Source organism: Harpegnathos saltator, unplaced genomic scaffold, assembly GCF_003227715.2.
Source record: "Harpegnathos saltator strain DR-91 unplaced genomic scaffold, Hsal_v8.6 scaffold434, whole genome shotgun sequence".
NCBI classification, from domain to species: domain Eukaryota; kingdom Metazoa; phylum Arthropoda; class Insecta; order Hymenoptera; family Formicidae; genus Harpegnathos; species Harpegnathos saltator.
Genome location: NW_020230244.1, coordinates 22436 through 42390, shown reverse-complemented (window position 1 = coordinate 42390; position 19955 = coordinate 22436). Strand labels below are relative to the sequence as shown.

The window sequence follows — 19955 nt, the reverse complement described above, 5'->3', positions numbered from 1 at the left end:
CTCTCTCTCTCGCTCCCTCTCTCTCTCTCTCTCTCTCTTTCTCTCTCTCTCTCTGTCTCTTTGTCTTTCTCTTTGTCATTCCTCGCGGTGAATTGCGTCTACCTACCTACGCGCGTCTCGCAGTACTTTCTCGTGCGCGAGAGCGAAACGAACAACGGTCCGCAAGCCACTATCAAAATTCTAATGTTCTACTTTTTTCTATTTTACAGATTGAGTCAAAGTACAAAATTGCATCCTCGAGTATTAATAACCTCTATCGCAAAAACACAAAGGGGTAAGTTTAGTAGAGTGTCATCTTTACTTGCATGCACGCCTACGTAGTGCATGCCATAACGGTGACATTGTCTGACTCTCTCCGCCTGGTTTGGTAGTTTCTTTCTCTCTTTCACTTTCTTTCTCTCTTTCCCTCTCGCCTATGATCGTGCCTCTTTCAGTGTATTTCGAGTAAGTTTCTCCGCGCAACGCGATGTGCGTCCGAGTGTGCCAGCGCGTGTGCTCTCGTTAAAGTCGCTCTCTTTTTCGATCACCAATCATAACGCGCATGTTGCTGTCGCCGCACGCCGACCGCATATCTCGCCCGATTAATCCACTAATCACTTCACACTTCTCGTCTTCTGCCTTTTGTCACGAGCACTCGTGCACCCGCTTACCTGCCTGGCATATAATGTCGCATCACGCGCGTCCCGCACGGCTGTTGTGTGACTCTTTGTTTTACCTTTGTTTACGGTGCTTACGCACGGCAGATTCCTCTCTCGGCCGTTTCCCCATGAACAGTTACTCCTCGTTTACTCTCGATATATCTCACGTCATAAAATCGAGCCCAGTCTTTTTCCCTTTCTATCTCTCTCTTCCTTTTTCTTTCTAGCTACGCGCGCAGCACGGTGCGAACTTTACGATGCACTTTCTTTTTTCGTTTCATCGAGACAATCCCAACGAGATCTCAAAGATCCACCGCGACAGAGTGTTTTCACTTTTACGATATTGTAATGATTTCTTCGCAATGACGAGAAATCGATTCGTTTGATTTTGAAGCGTAACAATTGTTTATCGCATACAATTGTATTGTAGTAACTTGCCAAACAACTGCAAGTACAAAACACCGCAAGAAGAGCGATCCCTCGCATCGTAAGAGAATTTTGCGAAACCGTTACGTTAAAATTTATCACACGATCGCCGCAGCAACGGCGTCGCGACGTCTTCGCCGATCGCACGCGACGGAAATTGCGCGTGACAGTTCGCTACTCGTCAAGCATCACATGTTACATAGCGGTTACAGTCGTCGCGCGTTTTGCATGCCAACTCGAAACTCGAGCGCGGGATAAACAAACGCGATATCGCGCCGCTCCGCGACTTCCGAATCGCCGTCGTTAGTCTCCGAGGTGACTTAACGAAGACGTCTCTGGTCTACCTTGTTGCAGAATTACAGCGAAAATTGATGACGACATGATCCGCTACTACGTCGACGAGGACCTGTTTCTGCTGGAGGTGAGCCATTCGCGAATCAACCCGGACCCGAGCGCCGACCGCAACCCGAACAATCCGGGCTCGCCGGGCGATCCCAGCGACCCGGGCGATCCTCCCGCCACAGCCGGATACGACGTCACCCTCATCGAGCTGCCGCATCTGGCACACTCACCCCTCGCCAACTCTGCACACGCACACACACACGTACACGATAACGGCAACACGTGAACTCGCTCGGGCGAGAGCGAATTGGTTCTCAATTGTGTACATATATATGTTTGCGGAGTTGGCGACCGTCGCGGAGAACGCTCGTCCGGAAGAGCTGAGTGCAACGACGACGATCAATGGATGGACAAAACGGAGTCTGCCGCGGAGTCGCGTCGCGTTGAGGACGATTCTCGTACGGCTTTGACGGCCAACGACCCCGACGGGTGCATTCATCGCTGTGGAAGGCGACGCGCTAATCAGTTGTCGGCGACGACTCTCTGAGAGAGAGAGAGAGAGAGAGAGAGAGAGAGAAGAGAGAGAGAGAGAGAGAGAGAGAGAGAGAGAAAGAGAGAGAGAAAGAAAAGAGTTGAGAAGATACCGCGGGACATCGGACCTCAAACGCGGCGATTCTGAAGATCGGACGTCGCTTCAACCTGTGTGCTTTTCATGTAACTTTCCACAACATCGTTATCGTTCAACGTCGTTGCGCAGTTATTATGTTATATGTTGTATTTGCACGTTGACGCGTAACGCTTGCGTTACAGTTGTAACGCATGCGTTAAAAAATAAATTACACAACAGCGAGTCTGCTGGACTCCGTTCGTGTAATTGTACTATAACGTTATAAGCAGAGTCTAGATGCATCTGTATTGCTCTCTTTTGTAATGTGGCTAGACGGGCAGACGTTCATTGGGACGTTTGATGGATGTTTCGTTCATAGTTATGGTCTGAGTAAGGCTTTTTGATGTTCACACATCACATGATGTGCGGGCTTCAACTCGGCGAACAAGTCGAATGTGCAACAGTACCCATACACGTCGCTACGGTCGCGCACGGAGCGACTTGTTACTTTATATTGTTTGTTTTTCTTCAGTGAACAATTTATGTCGACGATTGTTAGCTTAGGGTACGCGATGCGTCGCGCGACAAGCGCGCGAACGCCATGTAAATCAATCAAAATTGATTTAAGGAAGCCTCATGGCCCAGTATATTAGATATGTGTATGACGTAAATATGTAAGTGTATATGAGATAGAAACGGCCACTGTGTGTATGTGTCTCAATTCGCACGTCAGCCAATGTACGGGCTCTTAATTTTTTCGCGTATATTATTTTTAACAAAGAAAAAACATCGCGCGTCGCATTTAATGTGCTCATCGGTATTAACTTCGCAAATTATCACCTCGAAAGTATCGACAACTCGTGCATACATTGTAACGCGCGTACCGTCATTCCACGATAAACGAATAACGTTCCGATGTACGTTAGTCAACGACATGAGAAATCGTAACTTTCCCTGTCGTGCTTCTGCATCTTCGCTTGACCCTCGTCGTCGTAAGAAACGTTTAGACGCGCGGTCTGTCGATCCCGCGGTGAGTCGTAAATCGCGTGAAAACATAACAGAAATGCCTGGATCTTAATGGATTATACAGTGCCTGTATAAGACGGTCGAATATGACAGGAAACCAATGTTTGGCCGCTCTGCGGCTGTCTATTATTAGCCAAGAATCCGTCGTTCATTCCTCATTACCGGCAAAGACTTTCACATCCGTTCGCGGAGGAGCTTATTCAAATTAAATTACAATTGGCTTCTGTGTATTGCAAACGGATATAAATTCTTGTTATCTGCAGTACACTTCATTTTAAACAAGGATAGATGTTGAAGGTAGGCGAAAAATAAACTCTGAAGTCGACTTATCCGATATGAAAGATAGACTAGTAACAGATCGAGATAAATTGTTTACTATTTTTCGATTCGTTCGAATTAAAATCGAAACATATGCTTTCAACCCGTAGAATGCAAACAGTGGCTTATCTTCAGTTTGAGAAGAAAGATCGGAAATACGAAAAAAGAAATATTATATTAGAAAACTTAGAGAGAGACTCGAACGTTTTATATTCCAAAATTAGAAACAAAATGAGTCGTAAATTAGAGCTATAGTTTATTTAAAAATTAGATTATATCGACGACATAACAAATTAGATTTAGAACGACGTATTGATAGCTCAAGATTAATTGATAAGACAGAGGAACGGTCTGCTCTTCATCGTAAGCGAGATGACCTCAGTTTTCGGGCGCAATTTGCCCCATGTCGTTATGACTTTTCTACGCGAAGATATCGACGAGCGGCAAATCTGTCAGAACTACTGACAATGTTGTGCGGCACGCGTTTTTGGTCGTGCGCCCTTCCGAAAAAGGGAAGGTGTGAAGTTCGAGACTAAACGTACTACAGTATGTCGACACGCGCGTCGCCACGCCTGCCCTTTCGGAACGATCGACACGCGTTCTCTGAAAAAACGCACATTCGTATCTCAGTGAAAAATTGATGTAAGAATGTGAAACAAATGCCATTTTTCTCGGTCTTTCACGCTGCACGCATTCACGGTGTTCGGATGCGCTTTTGTTATGACATTCATATTTATAATCATGATATGTTTATAATCATGATATGTGGAGAACACGATATATTGTTTCAGAAGAACGCCATAATATATTTGGACATAGAAATAGAGTTCCGGCAATTTTATATATTTGTATATATTAAATACAAAGTTTCACGTGTGATTCGTTCGAAAAATTTTTTTCAATCTTATTTTCGCGTTTTAATTATTATTAAATTATTATTTTATTAATTTTCGCGTACGATTTCGAGAGCTGGACTAATATACAACTGATATAAATTCTTATACGAGCGTGTAACTGATCGAAAAAATCTCCAGTCCGAGCGATTTCGTATTTCGTATTTCGTATTCGTTAATTTTCCTTGACACTCGAATTGCGAACAAAATTTTAAACACCGAATAAAAATCAAACTTTTAAACTATCGAACTGCTACGCTACAAGTTCAAGCTGTTTTTCCTAAGAATTATGAAAAATCCCCGAGACTAGATGAGAAGGAGATGTACTTATATTTGCCGATCAAGCCAGAGCTAAATAGAGCAAGTGATAAAATCTACGATGATCTCACGCTGTGATCGGAGGAGATTACTGCCGTTTGTTACATCGCGTGACCCAAAGACACGGACGAGATGGAGAAACTTGTGTTTTTCCGATCGAAATCGTAAGTAGCTTCGCTAATAGCCCCTCGGTAAAATCGTAAAACGTTAATCGATAGTTTCTCTTCGTCCACCCCGTCGTTAACGGCTATTTACAGCTTCTCCCATTTACGAGCATCGCGACGTATTAACACACGCGATTGCACGGTTACGTAATATGTCATCTGCCGCTCGTCGCGCGGATCATCCCCTCCCGGTTACAAGCGGAAATAATCGCGCGTCGCGAAGATAAAAAATCCGTGAGCAGGTTCGCCCCATTCTTCTCGCCGCATTCTCTGCCGCGCGTCATTCACTCGTGATGGCATCAAGGAGCCACGACTTTTTTCTAAGTCTTAAGACTAATAAGAGTAACATAGTGTTACGCTATATCCGTATCCGTAGTTTAATCTCTTTTACAGGACCCGGAAGTTAGACGATAAGACAGCGAGTCGACGTCTCGAAACTAGAACGATCGATGCTGTTCCTTCCGAAAGGAGGAACGTGTCGCGCACATTTCGTCGCAGAACGGTCGTTTCTTTATCTTCGAAGCATAGAAGGACGTTCCAACAAATGTCCTTCTGTGAAGAAGATAAAAAACGCCATCGAGTATCATTTGGATACGTAAATTAAGGGAATTAGCCTCGAGATCCCAGCGATCCTTCGACTTTCGAGACGTTGGCTAGCGAGACCCGTGCGAGCGATGGAAACTCGCACTAATTATAGCGGCAACGAACCGATCGAGGGATAATGAGTTCGCGATATCGTCGGCGCGCGTCCAATGCGAAAGCGCGAGAGACAACCGTAAGCGATACCAGTACCAATAACCTGTGGTTATGTAGTTTGTAAGGTGAAGTTACGTTAATGTGCCACCGGTGAAAGCGAGCCACTTGCCAGCTTACGTCGCGCAATCGTGCGGTGCGATTGTATGCAACGCACGAGAGTGTCATAGAGAAGAGAAGAGAAAGAGAGAGAGAGAGAGAGAGAGAGAAAGAGAGAGAGAGAAACAAAGAGAGAAAGAGACGTACACATACCACCAATCTACGTCTATAATCATGAGCACACGTATACACACACACACACACACACACATGTACACAAACACGAAATAGCATGCAAACAATTGTTGTCAGTTACGTCTCAAAGAGAGTCGCTAAATTAGAGCGAGACAATCGCGATCACGACACACGCGCATACACATACACACCTCTCTTGTTTTGCGTTAATCATACGTACGACACCGATATCAAAGCAACGATCAAAATACGCTTGTAAAATGACTATATTACTGTGTATTATCATTATATTATTGAATACTTGAGGATTATTTTGTTACATTTATTGCATATATAGATTGATATTATTAATATTATGGATTTTATTGAACATTACTTAAGACATTATATATATATATATATATATAAAATTATATAATTATTATTATTATATATATATATTATTATTTTTATAGCGAGATATGCGTGTCTGTACGGAGTGAGAATGCAAATAATACAGAAAGAAAGGCGGAAAGCGAGAAAGAGATCGAGAGAAAGAGCATGTGTATGTATGAGATAACCCGGAACGCCTGTGGAAATGTCGCGAGCGAGAAAGAGAGAGATAAATAGAGATAGATAGATAGAGAGAGAGAGAGAGAGAAAGAGAGAGAGAGAGAGAGAGAGAGAGAGAGAGAATAAGTTGAGAATCTACAGACCGAGATTGTTGATTAGCGCTTTGGTCCATGACATTTTTATGTGTAATCACAATACCCTCTGCTCCACCACCAGTCCATACTCATCCCCCAACCGCTGCCGTTGCATCTCGAAATGAGACGAAAGATACGACTCGTTACGTGACCAAACGGCTGTGTCATCGAGCCATTTTATTGTAATAGTATCACCTTTATTATCATTACACGATTATTAATATTATTACTTACGTTATATGAGAGAGCCGTGGACAAGTCGCGAGGGGACGTCGAATGCGCGATCGGGGGTGATATCGCCGGTCGCCCGGGGGAGAGTCGCGTCGTCTGTCTCTCCGCTTGCGTCGTTTCGCGTTTCGCGGAGCTCGATGTACTCGCGAGCACGTAGATCGCGCAATCGCGGTCCCGCTGCGACGATCTCTCTGCAGACCGTCCCGATATCGTAAAGTAAAATGACGCAAAACAGCGACGTGGAACGAGAGTCCCCGCGGGCTCTTTAGGTTTACTGTTAGAAATAGAAGAATGCGCAAAAAAGCCGCCGTCGCCGGCGCGCCCGGTAGACCAACCGGGTCGAAATTGTCGCGATGAATTCGGAAGCGAGAAGCCGTGAGAAGGATAGGATGCGAAAAGATTCAGAGAGCACGACCGTTATTCTTCCGTCGCGTTGTCTTGCCATCATGAGATTGTGCCAGAGGTGATATTATATTATATTACAATGTTTATTACAATAAATATTATATTAGTACGTTTTATAAATCGCGCGTCTCTCTTTTGTTTCATCACCATCATGTTTCATCCCATCCATAGGATGAGAAAAGATTAGAATTACATGTGCGTGTTTAAAGCGCTGACTTTGAAAACAACCTCGTTCGTCATTCGACAGAGGACCATAAATCCAAATCTAATCCCACAAACGAATAATAACCGTTTTTAATTTATGACAAAGCAGAAATGGATTAAAAGACGTCGAAGATTGTGGAACATCTCGAAAAACGCGTTGAATCGTGAATGCATTCAACGCCCGGCCTAATCCGAGAGATGATACTCGTCTCGTCATCTCTCTCTCACGCGCTTCGTCATTCCCCCTTACAAAAGTCGCGGAACTCCTGTCCTGTTTCATTTCGCGTAGCGCCGAGAAGACCATGATTTGCCGCGAAGCAACGCCCGAGGGAAACCAGTTGGCGAGGAATTCAAAAGAAAAAGAAAGAGGAAAAAAGGAAAGAGAGAAAAAAGGGAATTCCGGGCGTGGAAACCTATAAGGAGAGATAAAGAAGATTCCGCGTCTTAGAGAAAGAACGAAGAGAGCGCACCATAAAATCAACCAACGTGCCGGAGGACGTCCGACCACTTTCAGAAGGGTTCGCGCGCATTTCACGGCTGACATACCTTAACGAGCCGTCCGAGCGGACACTTCGACGGAATCGCTTATCCGAAAAACCTGACATGACACATCCAGTGCGATTAGCGACGAACGAGCGTGCGTCGTTATCCCACGCCGGATCGGATAACGGGATGCGATGCTAAGTGTCATCCACTTCGACGACAGGCATTACATTTAATCCCCATCGATCACGAGCCGCTCATAATCGCGACGTTATTACAATCGCTCGTCGACGAGAGAAGGAAGCCGAAATTTATAAAGCCAATTTTTCTGGAGAGGGGATTTAAGGATAATTGACGGCAGTCGAGAACTCGTCAGGATATGTTAACGTCTTTTTATTTTTAATCATTTCTTTTTTTCTCGGCCGACAGTCCGACGGTTCATTTCTCGAAGCCTCGAGGTACTGATTAACGAGACGTTCCTCTTCCTCTTCACGTTTTCTCTGAGGTACAAGAGCCTGATCAGTTTGCGAATAAGAGCTAAAGAGGGGAATTAATTGGCGCCTTAATTATGGGATGCAGCTCGCGTATTTTCTCAGACGCAAGCAGGGTTAGGGGGAAGCGGAAGGTGTAAGTAGTTAGAGCGCGACTTGGATAGCTACCATCTAGGAGAGTCACCGATGTGTATGCAAGCATCGTGGTAATCATGTGGAACCTTGTAGGGAGCCGCTAGCCCTGACGTAAGTTATTATAGTTCTTTGGACGTACATGTGTCTCTCCTCCGTTTTGTTCGCGTAAGAGAAATCACATATCAGCGACCGAAGTGGAGAACGTAGTTTGCGAGACGGACGTACGAAGATGCGCGCGCGCGAAGAAGTTTCGTCGCGCGATCCTGAGTGGTCTTTATCTCGCGACGGCTTCTCTCGAAAATGGGACGCGATTTGAATTTCTTATAACTCGAAAAATTGTCTTCTCTCCAAGTTGTTACTACATCACATCCTTACGGATTTGACTCTTCGAAAGTGTACAACATGATCCGCTCATTAACGAATTGTGTTTCTTAAGTGGCTGATTCATAATGTATAATTACGTACGCACATTTATGATTAGCTTGATATTTACGTTAAGAGCTTCGGCATGTTATATTAATTCCACGCGGATAATATCGACCACTAACTGCGCACATAATATGGAGAGAGAGAGAGAGAGAGGGACAAAGAAAGAGAGAATAAACGCGCGGAGATAAATCATATAAATATTAATAAACTCCATAAAAGAAGGCACGCGAGCTGCCGAGCCGATGAAATTGAATTGGCACACCGCGGATTAATATACATCGAGATGGTATCAGATTTTTTGCACGATACCGCTGTAACAGCCTATACGTCGTTGCTGTGTTCTAATTCTTCTAGCAACGTTATGTACAATTTATATACTTGAATGTCGATCAGAACAGATTGGCATTACCTAACGGGGTAACCGATCGGGATCCCGAAGTAATAAAATCCAACGTCTCGGATATTCGCAGGCGATCATGCGCGCAAGTTTCACGGCACTATGAAAGTGAACGCGTTTTATTGTCCATTATATATTGCGCCCTGAGGGATATCAACAACGAAGCGTGCAGTAAGAAATGAAATTTCCGCTCGATCGACTTGCCGAAGCACTTCGCATCCTCGCACACTTGCGAAGAAATAATCGGATCGGTCGGTTTAATTTCTTTCGTGGTTGTCCTCGAATGAAAGAAGGATCTTCTTCATCAACTTTGTCGCAACATTCAAGCTATATTTAGCATATATTTCATCGCACGTGTAATTAAATCCACTTCTGAAGTTGGCAGGTCCGACCTGACTCGAACTAAGAGGTGAATTTCTTCAACCTTCTTTTATCCGCGCGCCAACCCCGAGAGTTGTACGGATTCTTTTTCTTTTTCATAGATCCTCCGTCTCGAATGACGTCGTTAGAAGCGTAACGAGCCATGATATCGAGATTTGATATCTGCCGCTTGATTGCGAACAACCCCGACCCAACCGGTTTGTACATTTTGGGAGGAAGAATCTAACGAGGCCCGGCAATATCGCCGTGGCGCCAATACGAATCCTCCAAACGGATTTTATTACATGCGTCCGAGTATCGCCACACATCGTGGATGTTTCTGTGACGACGAGGGTTGACGGTTCAAAACGAGAACGTTGAACCTCGCTTACGGTTTCCAGATCGGACAAAAGTCGACACGGCCGGCCTTCGCGCGCTGACATCTCTTGCGAATCCCGAGTCGATAATAGACACGAGCGAAATTCGACAGCAGACACGATCATGTGCAAATGCGATCGACAAGGATTCGAGATCCGCGGTCTAGCCACCCACGATCGCCCGCTCACTTCTGGGCTGGTAATACGCGCGTATTTTCGGCGGAGTCCGGTTTGGCGAGTCACAGATACCGCTGTCTTTACCGATTACCGAGCCCTCATTTAGAAGCGACAACAAAAACGTCTCTTTCTTTTCCCCCATCTCTCTCCCTCTCTCTCTCTCTCTCTCTCTCTCCCCTTCTCTCTCTCTCTCTTCCCTTCTCTCTCTCTCTCTCTCTCTCTCTCTCTCTCTCTCTCTCTCTCTCTCTCTCTCTCTCTCTTTCTCGTCGACGGCAAGTGGTTATTAGTTGTCCGGTCAAAGAACGCGCGAATTTAAAATCCCTCTGCCTCCCCCTCCGCCCTTTAGAACGCGGTTCGTCGACCCTAGGTATCGCAGTATCCTGACGTACACTTCAAGGTCCGAGCACCCCTCCGCTCCCTCTTTCGCTCTCCCGCGCGTGGAAAAGATACTGTTTGTATCTAACGCAAAAAGATCGAAGATCTCGTTCTAATGGACGCTGAATTCGCTTTCTCAACGCTCTTCACATTCACCGAGGAAGCTTCGCTCACGATGCAGCGAGCGCGATGCAACACTTTCTGCGCACGTTCGTTCGCTCAAAATTGCAGAATACGCTTCGTACAAGCACGCAAAAATATTTTCTTCTTTTTTTCCTCTGTTTTTATTCACGTTATTTGCCCAGTGCATATACCGCCGCATCAGTATACTTCGCTGTCATAGCCTAACGCTCACCGTGCAACAATGACGTTCGACCAATGACGTGAGTTGCGCGCGAGAAGCAACAGGCGAGAGCCGAGGAGCGCCTTCGAGGTGGAAAAAAAGATGCCGTGGCGAAGGAGAACGCTGGGGGAGAGACGGTTCTATATTCATCGTCGGCGGAAGGAAATGCATAAATACGTACTGTCGGGATAGACGAAGGCGCATGAGGATCACGCGGTAAGCAAGTTCACGGCCGTCCCTTACGTGCAGCCTTCTCTTGGCATCTTCAAGGCCAAGCGGAGGATCGTGTTCTCTATGCAAATGCCGGCGCGCGGCGTTCAAGCTGGACACGAATCGCGATCGAACAGCGATCGAGCGTGATCCGGTTCCATCATACAGCTTACGTAATCTAGATATAACTTTAATCCCATTCACACAGATAGGCGTTATCGTCAGCGTGTTATATATTCAGATCACAAATCGATCGTGGACCTCGCTCGAGCAAGCCGCAATTGCTTCGCGAGGTATTAGGAAACCGTATTGCAAAATGAACATATCGTTGTATACGAAATATATTACACATCGATGCCGCCGATGACACATAATTTCCTATCTCGCGTATGTATCGCAGAGAAAACAGTGCGTCTTCGTAACTTACTTCACTTTTGCGTCAGGAAGTACCTCGAATGAGAGGGAAAGGCACACGATAAAATCTAATCGGATAGAACCATGTTTTACATCTAATCAAAAAATAATATAATTTATTACTTCGTCCTTAGCAGAAGCACAAAAGAACGTGAAGAACGGATAACGTGACTGAGCGCTTCGATTTTGCTCTAGGAAACGCTGCACCCTCACGCGGCGTAAATAACCGATGAGAGGATCGCTTTTTGCGCATCGGCAAGGACCTTGTGTTTCTCTTCCGATCTCCAGCGTGATTCTCCTCCGTCTATCGCCTACTCCGCGGCCATTCTACTACGGGAGCGGACGGCTCTCGAGGTGGTGATAAAAGAACAAGAGAAGAAAAGAGCACGAAACACCTCGTGCGTTCCGCGGAGGAGCTCACCGGGGGCAGAGAGTAGCGCCGAGTGCCAGAGAGGAGGGCGAGCCCGTTATAAGCTCGAGCAGCGGCTATTCAGCAGCTCGACGGCGGTCTAGTGAAGTCCTCAGGGTCTTCGGCCGACGTTCGCACACGTGGTGATCGTCCTAAAGTCTCTCGCGCGTCGTCCGTTGTTCTTCACTCTCGCGGTGCGTCTCGGAATACCTTCGTTGCAGGACGACGATCCTCCTGGTCAGGATGGGTCGACCATGCGGATTGTCGTCGTTTGCGCTGATCGTGCTGGTGCTCGTGGTGCAGGTGATCGCGGCAGACGTGCCCGAAACGCCTGACGCGCCGGCATCTAAATCGCGGAGCTACAAATCGCTCGACGATCCTCGTCTGCTGGAAGACGATGATGCCGTGATCGTCGAAGGTCAGTATCGATCACCGGCAGAGCGTTTCGTATGCGCTGCTCGTCCAGGTAGACTCTCGGTCCTTATGACAGCCTTGTCGGCATCTGCTTGAGGACATGCTTCGAGCTTCGAGGAAATTCTTCCGAATCCTTCGTTCGTACGTTTCGTTCATCTTCGAGTTTCCCCTGAGAATCATGCGCGTCCAGAATCGTCGGAAGATTTCCCGAGTTTTGTAAAATTTTGTCGACTTTGCTGTACAGTTTTAGTTTATTTTCTTGTCATAAAAAAAGAAAAAAAAACAACGCTGACGACAAAAAACTAAAATTACGACTATTCTTAAACGTCATCGCGATTGAACTTCTCCAATTGTTGTAAAACAACGAAAAAGAAAGAGAGAGAGAGAGAGAGAGAGAGAGAGAGAGAGAGAGAGAGAGAGAGAATCTTTCATATTTTATCTTAATTAATTCACAGCGAGGAAATAATGCCTCTGAAATATTTTGCTATCGTCGACGCGAGATACGTTTAAATCAGTTTAAATCAGTTACCGGTCCGGAAAAAAATCAACGCTCCTGTCCTATTTCATATTCCGCGCATAATGACTGCTCCGGCAATTTTTACTCATCCGCTATTACATCACCGATTATCCTGGAATCATTAGTCAGGAACAACAGTACGCCGGCCCCGTGCAGTCCCTCTTGGACGTGGTCAATGACTCCGTCTCTCGGCCTTGATGATTCTCGCTTTTCTCATCGGCGACCGCAAAATTCCTCCGGCAGATGCAACACATATCGGTTAACGATTGACGAACGATGAACATTGGCGTGCGCGTCTCATACACGGCGACCGGAAGTTCTCCCGGCGCGCTACTCACTTTTGATGTACGTGTGCACCTGTGTGACTCGTAGGTCAGCGAACTCGCCCCGCTAAGTATCTCGATGGAATTTTATTATGTTTCGGTCGGCGACTGTGTAGTCACGCATGTTACGCGAATGGCAACATAAGGTTGATATGAAGACAAAAATGATGGTATATTGTCGCGTTTATACATAATTCCTGATAATCAGCTTTTCGCCAAAATTGCGCAGTTGATCGCTGGGCTGTACAGTGCATCATATATTTTATGACTTGCTTGCTTTGTTTTCTTCTTCGTATCCGTATTTCCTCGAATTTTGCAGATTTTTTTTAAGGTGAAAAAGATGCACGTCATATATCTCCTGAATATTGTACACACATGTTTATTCGAAAGCAAGTATCTACGAGTACGTACCGAGATAAACATGCTCGATGCATTCTGATTTTACAAAGTCATACATACATTTCACAAAGTCGGAGAAATTGAAATTAGACAGTTGCATGAAATTTTAATTTGTAGCCGCGATTGAACCAAACGAGATCACATCGAGGAAGGGTCGGGAAATTCTTTGGAGCGGTGCCGCAACTCGCGAGACCTGTCTGACTTCGAAAGGCGAGGTTGGTCATTGCACGACCTTCAAAGAGTGCTATCCATACTTCAAGATTCCAGATCTCGGTGCTCTGGACGGCTGGGTACTCGGCGTGTACGACACATGCAGCTACATCCGTGAGGATGGACACATGAGCTTTGGAATCTGCTGCTCGAACTTGCACCCGATCGTCACGCCCCGGCCCGACAATTGTGATTCTGCGATTGTGGAAGAACCGCAGGTAAAAAATACCGCGAGAGCTACTAATGAACATTTCTTTTCTACCCCCAGTAATCATTCTCGCTATTCTGGAAATATATGAAACTGTAAATATTACACCCGTCGAAATCCATCGGATTCAGTCTGGGAAGTAGTTTCCACGTCGATATGATTTCGCGAAAGATCTCTTTACGAGCCATCTGTCCGATAAAGAATTCAAGTCTTCACGATGCGAAGCTCTTTTTCACCGTTTTTTTATAATACACGTCGAAATTTCATTTCAGGTCGAAGACAACAGAAAGAAAAACGAGAACGTAGCGCGTCCTCAAGCTGCACCCACTTGGCCACCACCGATCCCTACGCACCCCCCGCATCACACGATACCACCACTACCGACTCATCCACCCTCTATTCTGTCGACGCGCAGCACTACCGTGAAGCCGATCATCACGAGCTCTAAAAAACCTGGATCCGCCACAACGTGGCCAACGAAGAAGCCGACGTGGTGGCCAGCCGCAACCGTCACACCGACGACCAACAAGCCAACCACCATCACCAGCTCGAGCTTCAACCTGTCGCAATGCGGCGCGAAGAACGGCAATCAGGACCAAGAGCGTATCGTAGGCGGTAGGCCTGCGGATCCAGGAGAATGGCCGTGGATCGCCGCGCTCTTCAACGCTGGACGACAATTTTGCGGCGGTTCACTCATCGACGATCGACACATCCTGACGGCCGCGCATTGCGTCGCCAAGTACGCAAAAATATGAGTCTAACGATTTTCCGCGAATCAAAGAGATTCAACGCGCTCTCGATCGGGATGAGGTCACATCGTCGACGCTTTTGATTCTTTCTCGTTTTCATTTGTCCTAGCAGGATATCCGATATCGCTCAGATTTCCTGGCAAGACGAATTGATCGCTGTTTCAGCATGAATTCTTGGGACGTCGCGAGGCTGACGGTGCGTATCGGCGATTACAACATCAAGACCAACACGGAGATCCGTCACATCGAGAAACGCATACAAAGAGTCGTGAGGCATCGGGGCTTCAACGCCCAGACGCTCTACAACGACGTGGCGCTCCTCACGATGAACGAGCCGGTGGAATTCACCGAACAAATCCGACCGATCTGTCTTCCCAGCGGATCACAGCTGTATTCCGGCAAGACGGCCACCGTCATCGGATGGGGCTCTTTGAGAGAAGGTATGAAGAACGTTATGCTAATACGACTTCAACCGGAAAGTTGTTCAACGAGTAGTCACGTGAACAAAGAGAGGAAGGTCCTTGCTCTTAACTTGGAATAACGAGCGTGCGATTGACATCTGCGTGCACGTTCCTTCAATTCGTTTACCTTTTCATTTCTCTTCTAAAGAATCGATTTGCATAGTCGCCACGCAAGGCGACAGACAGTTAGGCAAGGAGAATGATTTTCCACACACACACACACGCGCGCGACTATTCGCTGATTGATCGGAATATTACTCCGAAGAGGTATAAACAGACACGTGAAATTTAACAGCAATTTATTGTATTCGACTAGGTGGGGTGCAACCGGCGGTTTTGCAAGAGGTCTCAATCCCGGTCTGGTCGAACAGCGAGTGCAAGTTGAAATATGGTATAGCGGCACCGGGAGGAATCGTCGACAGTTTCCTGTGCGCTGGTCAAGCCGCTAAGGATTCATGCTCGGTTCGTATTCGCATTTTACATTTGTACATTCGAATATCGCGGCTCATAGTGAGCCCGAGTGTACGGCGATCAGTTGATTAGTTTCTACTGAACGAAAGCAAAATTGATTTATTACTTAGTCTCAAATCAATAATTAATTTTACAAAAGAAGAAGAGAGATTTGTAAGAATCAAGCGATCTCATCACGCAACAGATTGCGGATCGCGATCAATATTTTTGTATGTACAAGAAAATTTCACATGATGAGCATTAATGACGTTGTACTTCTACATTTTATGAACAGGGCGATAGCGGAGGCCCGTTAATGATTAACGATGGGCGCTGGACGCAAGTGGGAATAGTGTCTTGGGGAATAGGTTGCGGTAAAGGACAATATCCAGGCGTGTACACGAGAGTGACGCACTTTTTACCGTGGATTTACAAAAATCTAAAATAGAGGATACCTTAATCTACCATCCCTGATTCGCACAGCCGCTATTATCTCGGCAAGAAGGCTTGTCGAAAAACGCAAGATTCGCCGCATTCGATCCGAAAAAAATGTGATAAAAAACTCTCGAGCCCTAACAAAGATAGAGCTTCCCCTACAGCGGTACTAAAAAGAAAAATGCTTTCGTGCATCGAAAGCAGTAAACGCGTAGTCGCACTTTCGAGGAAGTTCGACCGTCATTTTCTTTTTTTTTTCTTCCTTTTGTTTTTAATTATGCAAGATTCGAACGTTCCAACTCGTCTCAAGTTCCACATCATTGTGCTCTGTGTGTGCGCTTTCTCATCGCTAAATAATGCCATCATCATTCATCTACTATAAGAAAACGAACGCCAACTCGCGTGACTTCACGTATTGACAAAATATTTTATACTACTCTATACATACGCAAGTACATATAAAAATATAAAGTTACACATAGTAATAATATTTCGATACCGTAGACTTCCGTTCCTGCCACGCCCGCATACCGTCGAAGTCTACGTATCACACTGACTTACATTCAAGTGTTGAAGAGTATTTCTCGCTGGAAAAAAGAAAAATGTTCCCGCGTTAGTCGTCGATACCATCAACGGTGTCGACTGTGATCGATAATCGAATAACGATGACATCGACGATATAGTTTTTAAGAATACTGCGCGCGCGCGCGTATATAAGGGAAACGAATACTACTTTAAAAAATACTAATTTTAAGAGGGAAGCAAGACGAAACAATGTGCAATCTAATGAAAATTTGCCAGTCCTCTCTCTTTTATTCTACTCTATCTCATAATTACGACCAAAACCATAAGCAGCAATGAAATGAATGCCGTCGTTATGGTATCGTACCTTAAGCAGCAATGACATGATGTGAAGAGTGACATACCTTGAAAGTAATACGTATCATACTTGTCGTCCGGCTGCGGGATGAAAGGTGGTGTGGCTGTCGAGGGCTCGTCCCAGGGGAAATGCTGAAAAAGAGCCATAGCGCGCACCTCTTTCGCCGAAGGACGCGTCGCTTGGTCCAAGGTGAGCAATGCGTCGATAGCTTCAGTCGCGGCTGACGACAGAGCCTCCTCGTCCTCTGGCCACGGTACGTCCCGCGCCAGGATGTTGGCGAATACCGCTTGCGGCGTCTCGTCGTTGAATGGCGGCACCCCCGTGCAAAACTCGAACAGACACACACCCAACGCCCACCAGTCTACCGCCGGTCCGTGGCCTTGCCTGAGCAACAGTTCCGGCGCGAGATAATCAGGCGTGCCGAGTATCCGATCATCCGACCTGTTGGCCGTAGTCTGACCGCCTCTTCTGACGGACTTGGGCGTTCGGTAGGGTGTGTAACAGTTGCTCGAGGTCGTGGGTGTCTTAATGGGCGAGATACCTTGGGGCGAACGATGACCATCGGAAGTGTCACACGTGTGCAGGTTCGGCGCTGAGTGCGAAGTAGACGGTGGCGGTAAATGAAATCTCGTCGCCTTGATCAAAGTGCTGTTCTCCTCTTGACACTTCCGTTGCTCCCCGTTCTCGCGGCTCTTCTGTTTAATGGAAGATACCGGTGTACTGAAGGCTACTCTACCCGCGGAACCGGCGTCTTGCTCGTCAGTACTCGTGTCGGTCGTGGTATCTATCGGTTTGTCGGACACCACGGTGACATTGATCATCGTATTCGCGTTGGAGAATAAGGGGCCGCGGTTCTTTCTTTTAGGTGTCTTGGTGACATCCAAATCAATCGCATTGATCTCGCACGTTAAGCCGGTAGTCGTTGCGGCTTCCTCATGTCGCTTCCTCTTCGCTCCCCTGCTGAACGATTTCGCCCAGGTGCTCAGCGGACTGATTTGCAGAGGCTGTTGAGATTGTTCAGCCTCGAGCGTGGATTCGTCATCATCCTCCATGTTCTGAATGGTATGATTGTTCGTTTGAATGGAGGACGATTCGCAGGTGTGGTAACTGCCAGAACTATTATTGTCGGTCCCCGACGAGCCCTGTTCACTGTTTCTAAGGTCCTTGTCCTTTGTCGTACCCTGTTCCGTACCTTCCAAATGTAGATCTTCCACCGACTGAAACGGCGTGATACCGGACACACGTGAATAATCACCAGACGCAGCTGACGAGATGATCGAATTTGGTGACGACTGCGGCTTAGTACTGTTCCTCTGTAGCGCTGAGAGTAGGTTCATGGCCGGTGTGCTCGAATCACTGAGGTTCGATTCGTTGATAGATTTTTGCGCAGAACCGAAGGACAAGTGAGAGGTCAGCGAGAGGAGCTGACCAGGTGTTCTGGCGCAGAGACTGGGCGTGCAATTCACCAGATCCGATATCTCGAGGTCCCTGTGTAAGGATGATATCTTACTGAGTCCGAAATCCGTGAGTTTAACGTGCCCTTCGCTAGACAAGAGCATGTTATCTGGCTTCAAGTCCCTATGCACGATACCGTGCGAATGAAGATATTCCAGCGCTAGGCACACCTCTGCTGTGTAAAAAGCCGCCATGGATTCCTCCATGTAGCCATAAAAACCGAGCAGGCTCTTAAGATCGCCGCCTACCATATATTCCATGACTAAGTACACACTGCTGACGGTCTGCAACGAGTAAAACAGTTGCACACAATATGGACTGCGGGTCAAAGCCAGCGCGTTGCGCTCTATCACCACTTGCGACGCCATGTTCTTATGGATCATCTCATTCTTCTTCATCACTTTAATCGCATACACTTGCTCATGATTGGATTTTTTGTATCCTAAGAATACCTTACCAAACGCTCCTCTGCTTATTGGTTTTACTATCTTAAAATCTTCAATTTCTGGCACCTAGTGAAAAGATGCATTAATGTTAAATATGTTATATGTTAAATATGCTGCTTGATGCATATATTTCTATGAAGATAAAAGAGGATCAATTATATTGCAACATGCTTTAGTTGTGCAATATAGTTTAAGTATAGCTATTCTTTGGGCTTTCCCGTTTAATATAACACATATTAATGGTTAATCTAATTCTAACAAATGCAGTTACTTAACAAGGCAAACTTTAGATTTTCAGCTATCACAGAAGCTGGCAAAATAATATACTTTGCAAATATCAATAAGTTTCTTTCGATTGTATATTTTATAAAATCATAATTTACGATCTATACATTATATGCAAACAAGAAGAATGAGAAACATGGTTTTCTCAAATTTCTTATGATTATACTAATCGGATCCTCCGAAAATCCAGACATGTGGCTCCAAAAGAAAATCTATTTTTATATATGAATAAAAAGAAAATAACGAGTGCGCTTACTTTTGTATTAGGATTGACGATTTTGGAAATAGTATTGAAGATAGAGTTGTCGATGAATCTGTCGGATGACTGCTGCGGCGTCCGATCTCCGTACTGACATTCCACGTTACTGTCATTCCCGGAGGGTGTCTTGTCACCCGACTCGGCGATGCGATTATTTCCATCTAGGTGCAATCCCGACGAATTGCTCGTCGTTTCTTCCATTTAAAAAGAAGAGAGACACGAGAATAAGGATAACCTAAACGATCGAGTCACGAGACCCGGTAACCTCCCAAAGACACGAGATTTCAACGTATTTACGCTAGCGTGCGTGCCGTCTCATAAAAATCGCAATCTTCGTACCGTAATTCGTTCCATCCCGGCTATTATCATTGTCATATTTCGCGCAAAATCAAAATCTCAAGAGCAGCTTGACACTTGTCAAATTCACCACTATGCACGCGGCAACATATATTCGCTATTGGTCTGTTCTTTGTAGCTGCACTGTTGAACTGGTGCAATAAGTTAAAGTGAGACAAATATAGGTTTTCTCACTCTAGCTTATTGCACCAGTTCAGCAGTGCAGCTACAAAGAACAGACCATATGGCATATGGAATATATAGGCGACTTCAGGGTGGGCAA

The 19955-nt window shown here is 45.9% G+C and overlaps 3 protein-coding genes across 3 annotated transcripts in view; 2 read left to right on the top strand and 1 right to left on the bottom strand.

The window, feature by feature from the left end:
* The window catches only part of grh (grainy head), a 114524-nt gene extending 110338 nt beyond the window's left edge, over positions 1–4186 (top strand). Inside the window, exons 13-14 of the mRNA XM_025301623.1 lie at positions 210–274; positions 1419–4186. Coding sequence (XP_025157408.1) covers positions 210–274; positions 1419–1692 — 339 coding nt within the window. The 3' untranslated portion in view covers positions 1693–4186. The remainder of the gene's footprint in view (positions 1–209; positions 275–1418) is intronic.
* A 6169-nt stretch (positions 4187–10355) lies between these two features.
* LOC105181614 (proclotting enzyme) lies at positions 10356–16063 on the top strand. Its single transcript, XM_011138498.3, has 6 exons — positions 10356–12263; positions 13616–13926; positions 14189–14655; positions 14831–15105; positions 15443–15588; positions 15872–16063. The coding sequence occupies exons 1-6, from the start codon at positions 12089–12091 to the stop codon at positions 16022–16024; spliced, it is 1527 nt and encodes a 508-aa protein (XP_011136800.1). The 5' UTR covers positions 10356–12088; the 3' UTR covers positions 16025–16063.
* gwl (serine/threonine-protein kinase greatwall) lies at positions 15924–19798 on the bottom strand. Its single transcript, XM_011138499.2, has 3 exons — positions 19334–19798; positions 16938–18858; positions 15924–16598 (listed from the first exon to the last, which is right to left on the bottom strand). Exons 1-3 carry the CDS (start codon positions 19535–19537, stop codon positions 16552–16554), a joined length of 2172 nt encoding a protein of 723 aa, XP_011136801.1. The 5' UTR covers positions 19538–19798; the 3' UTR covers positions 15924–16551.
* Between the last annotated feature and the right edge of the window lie 157 nt (positions 19799–19955).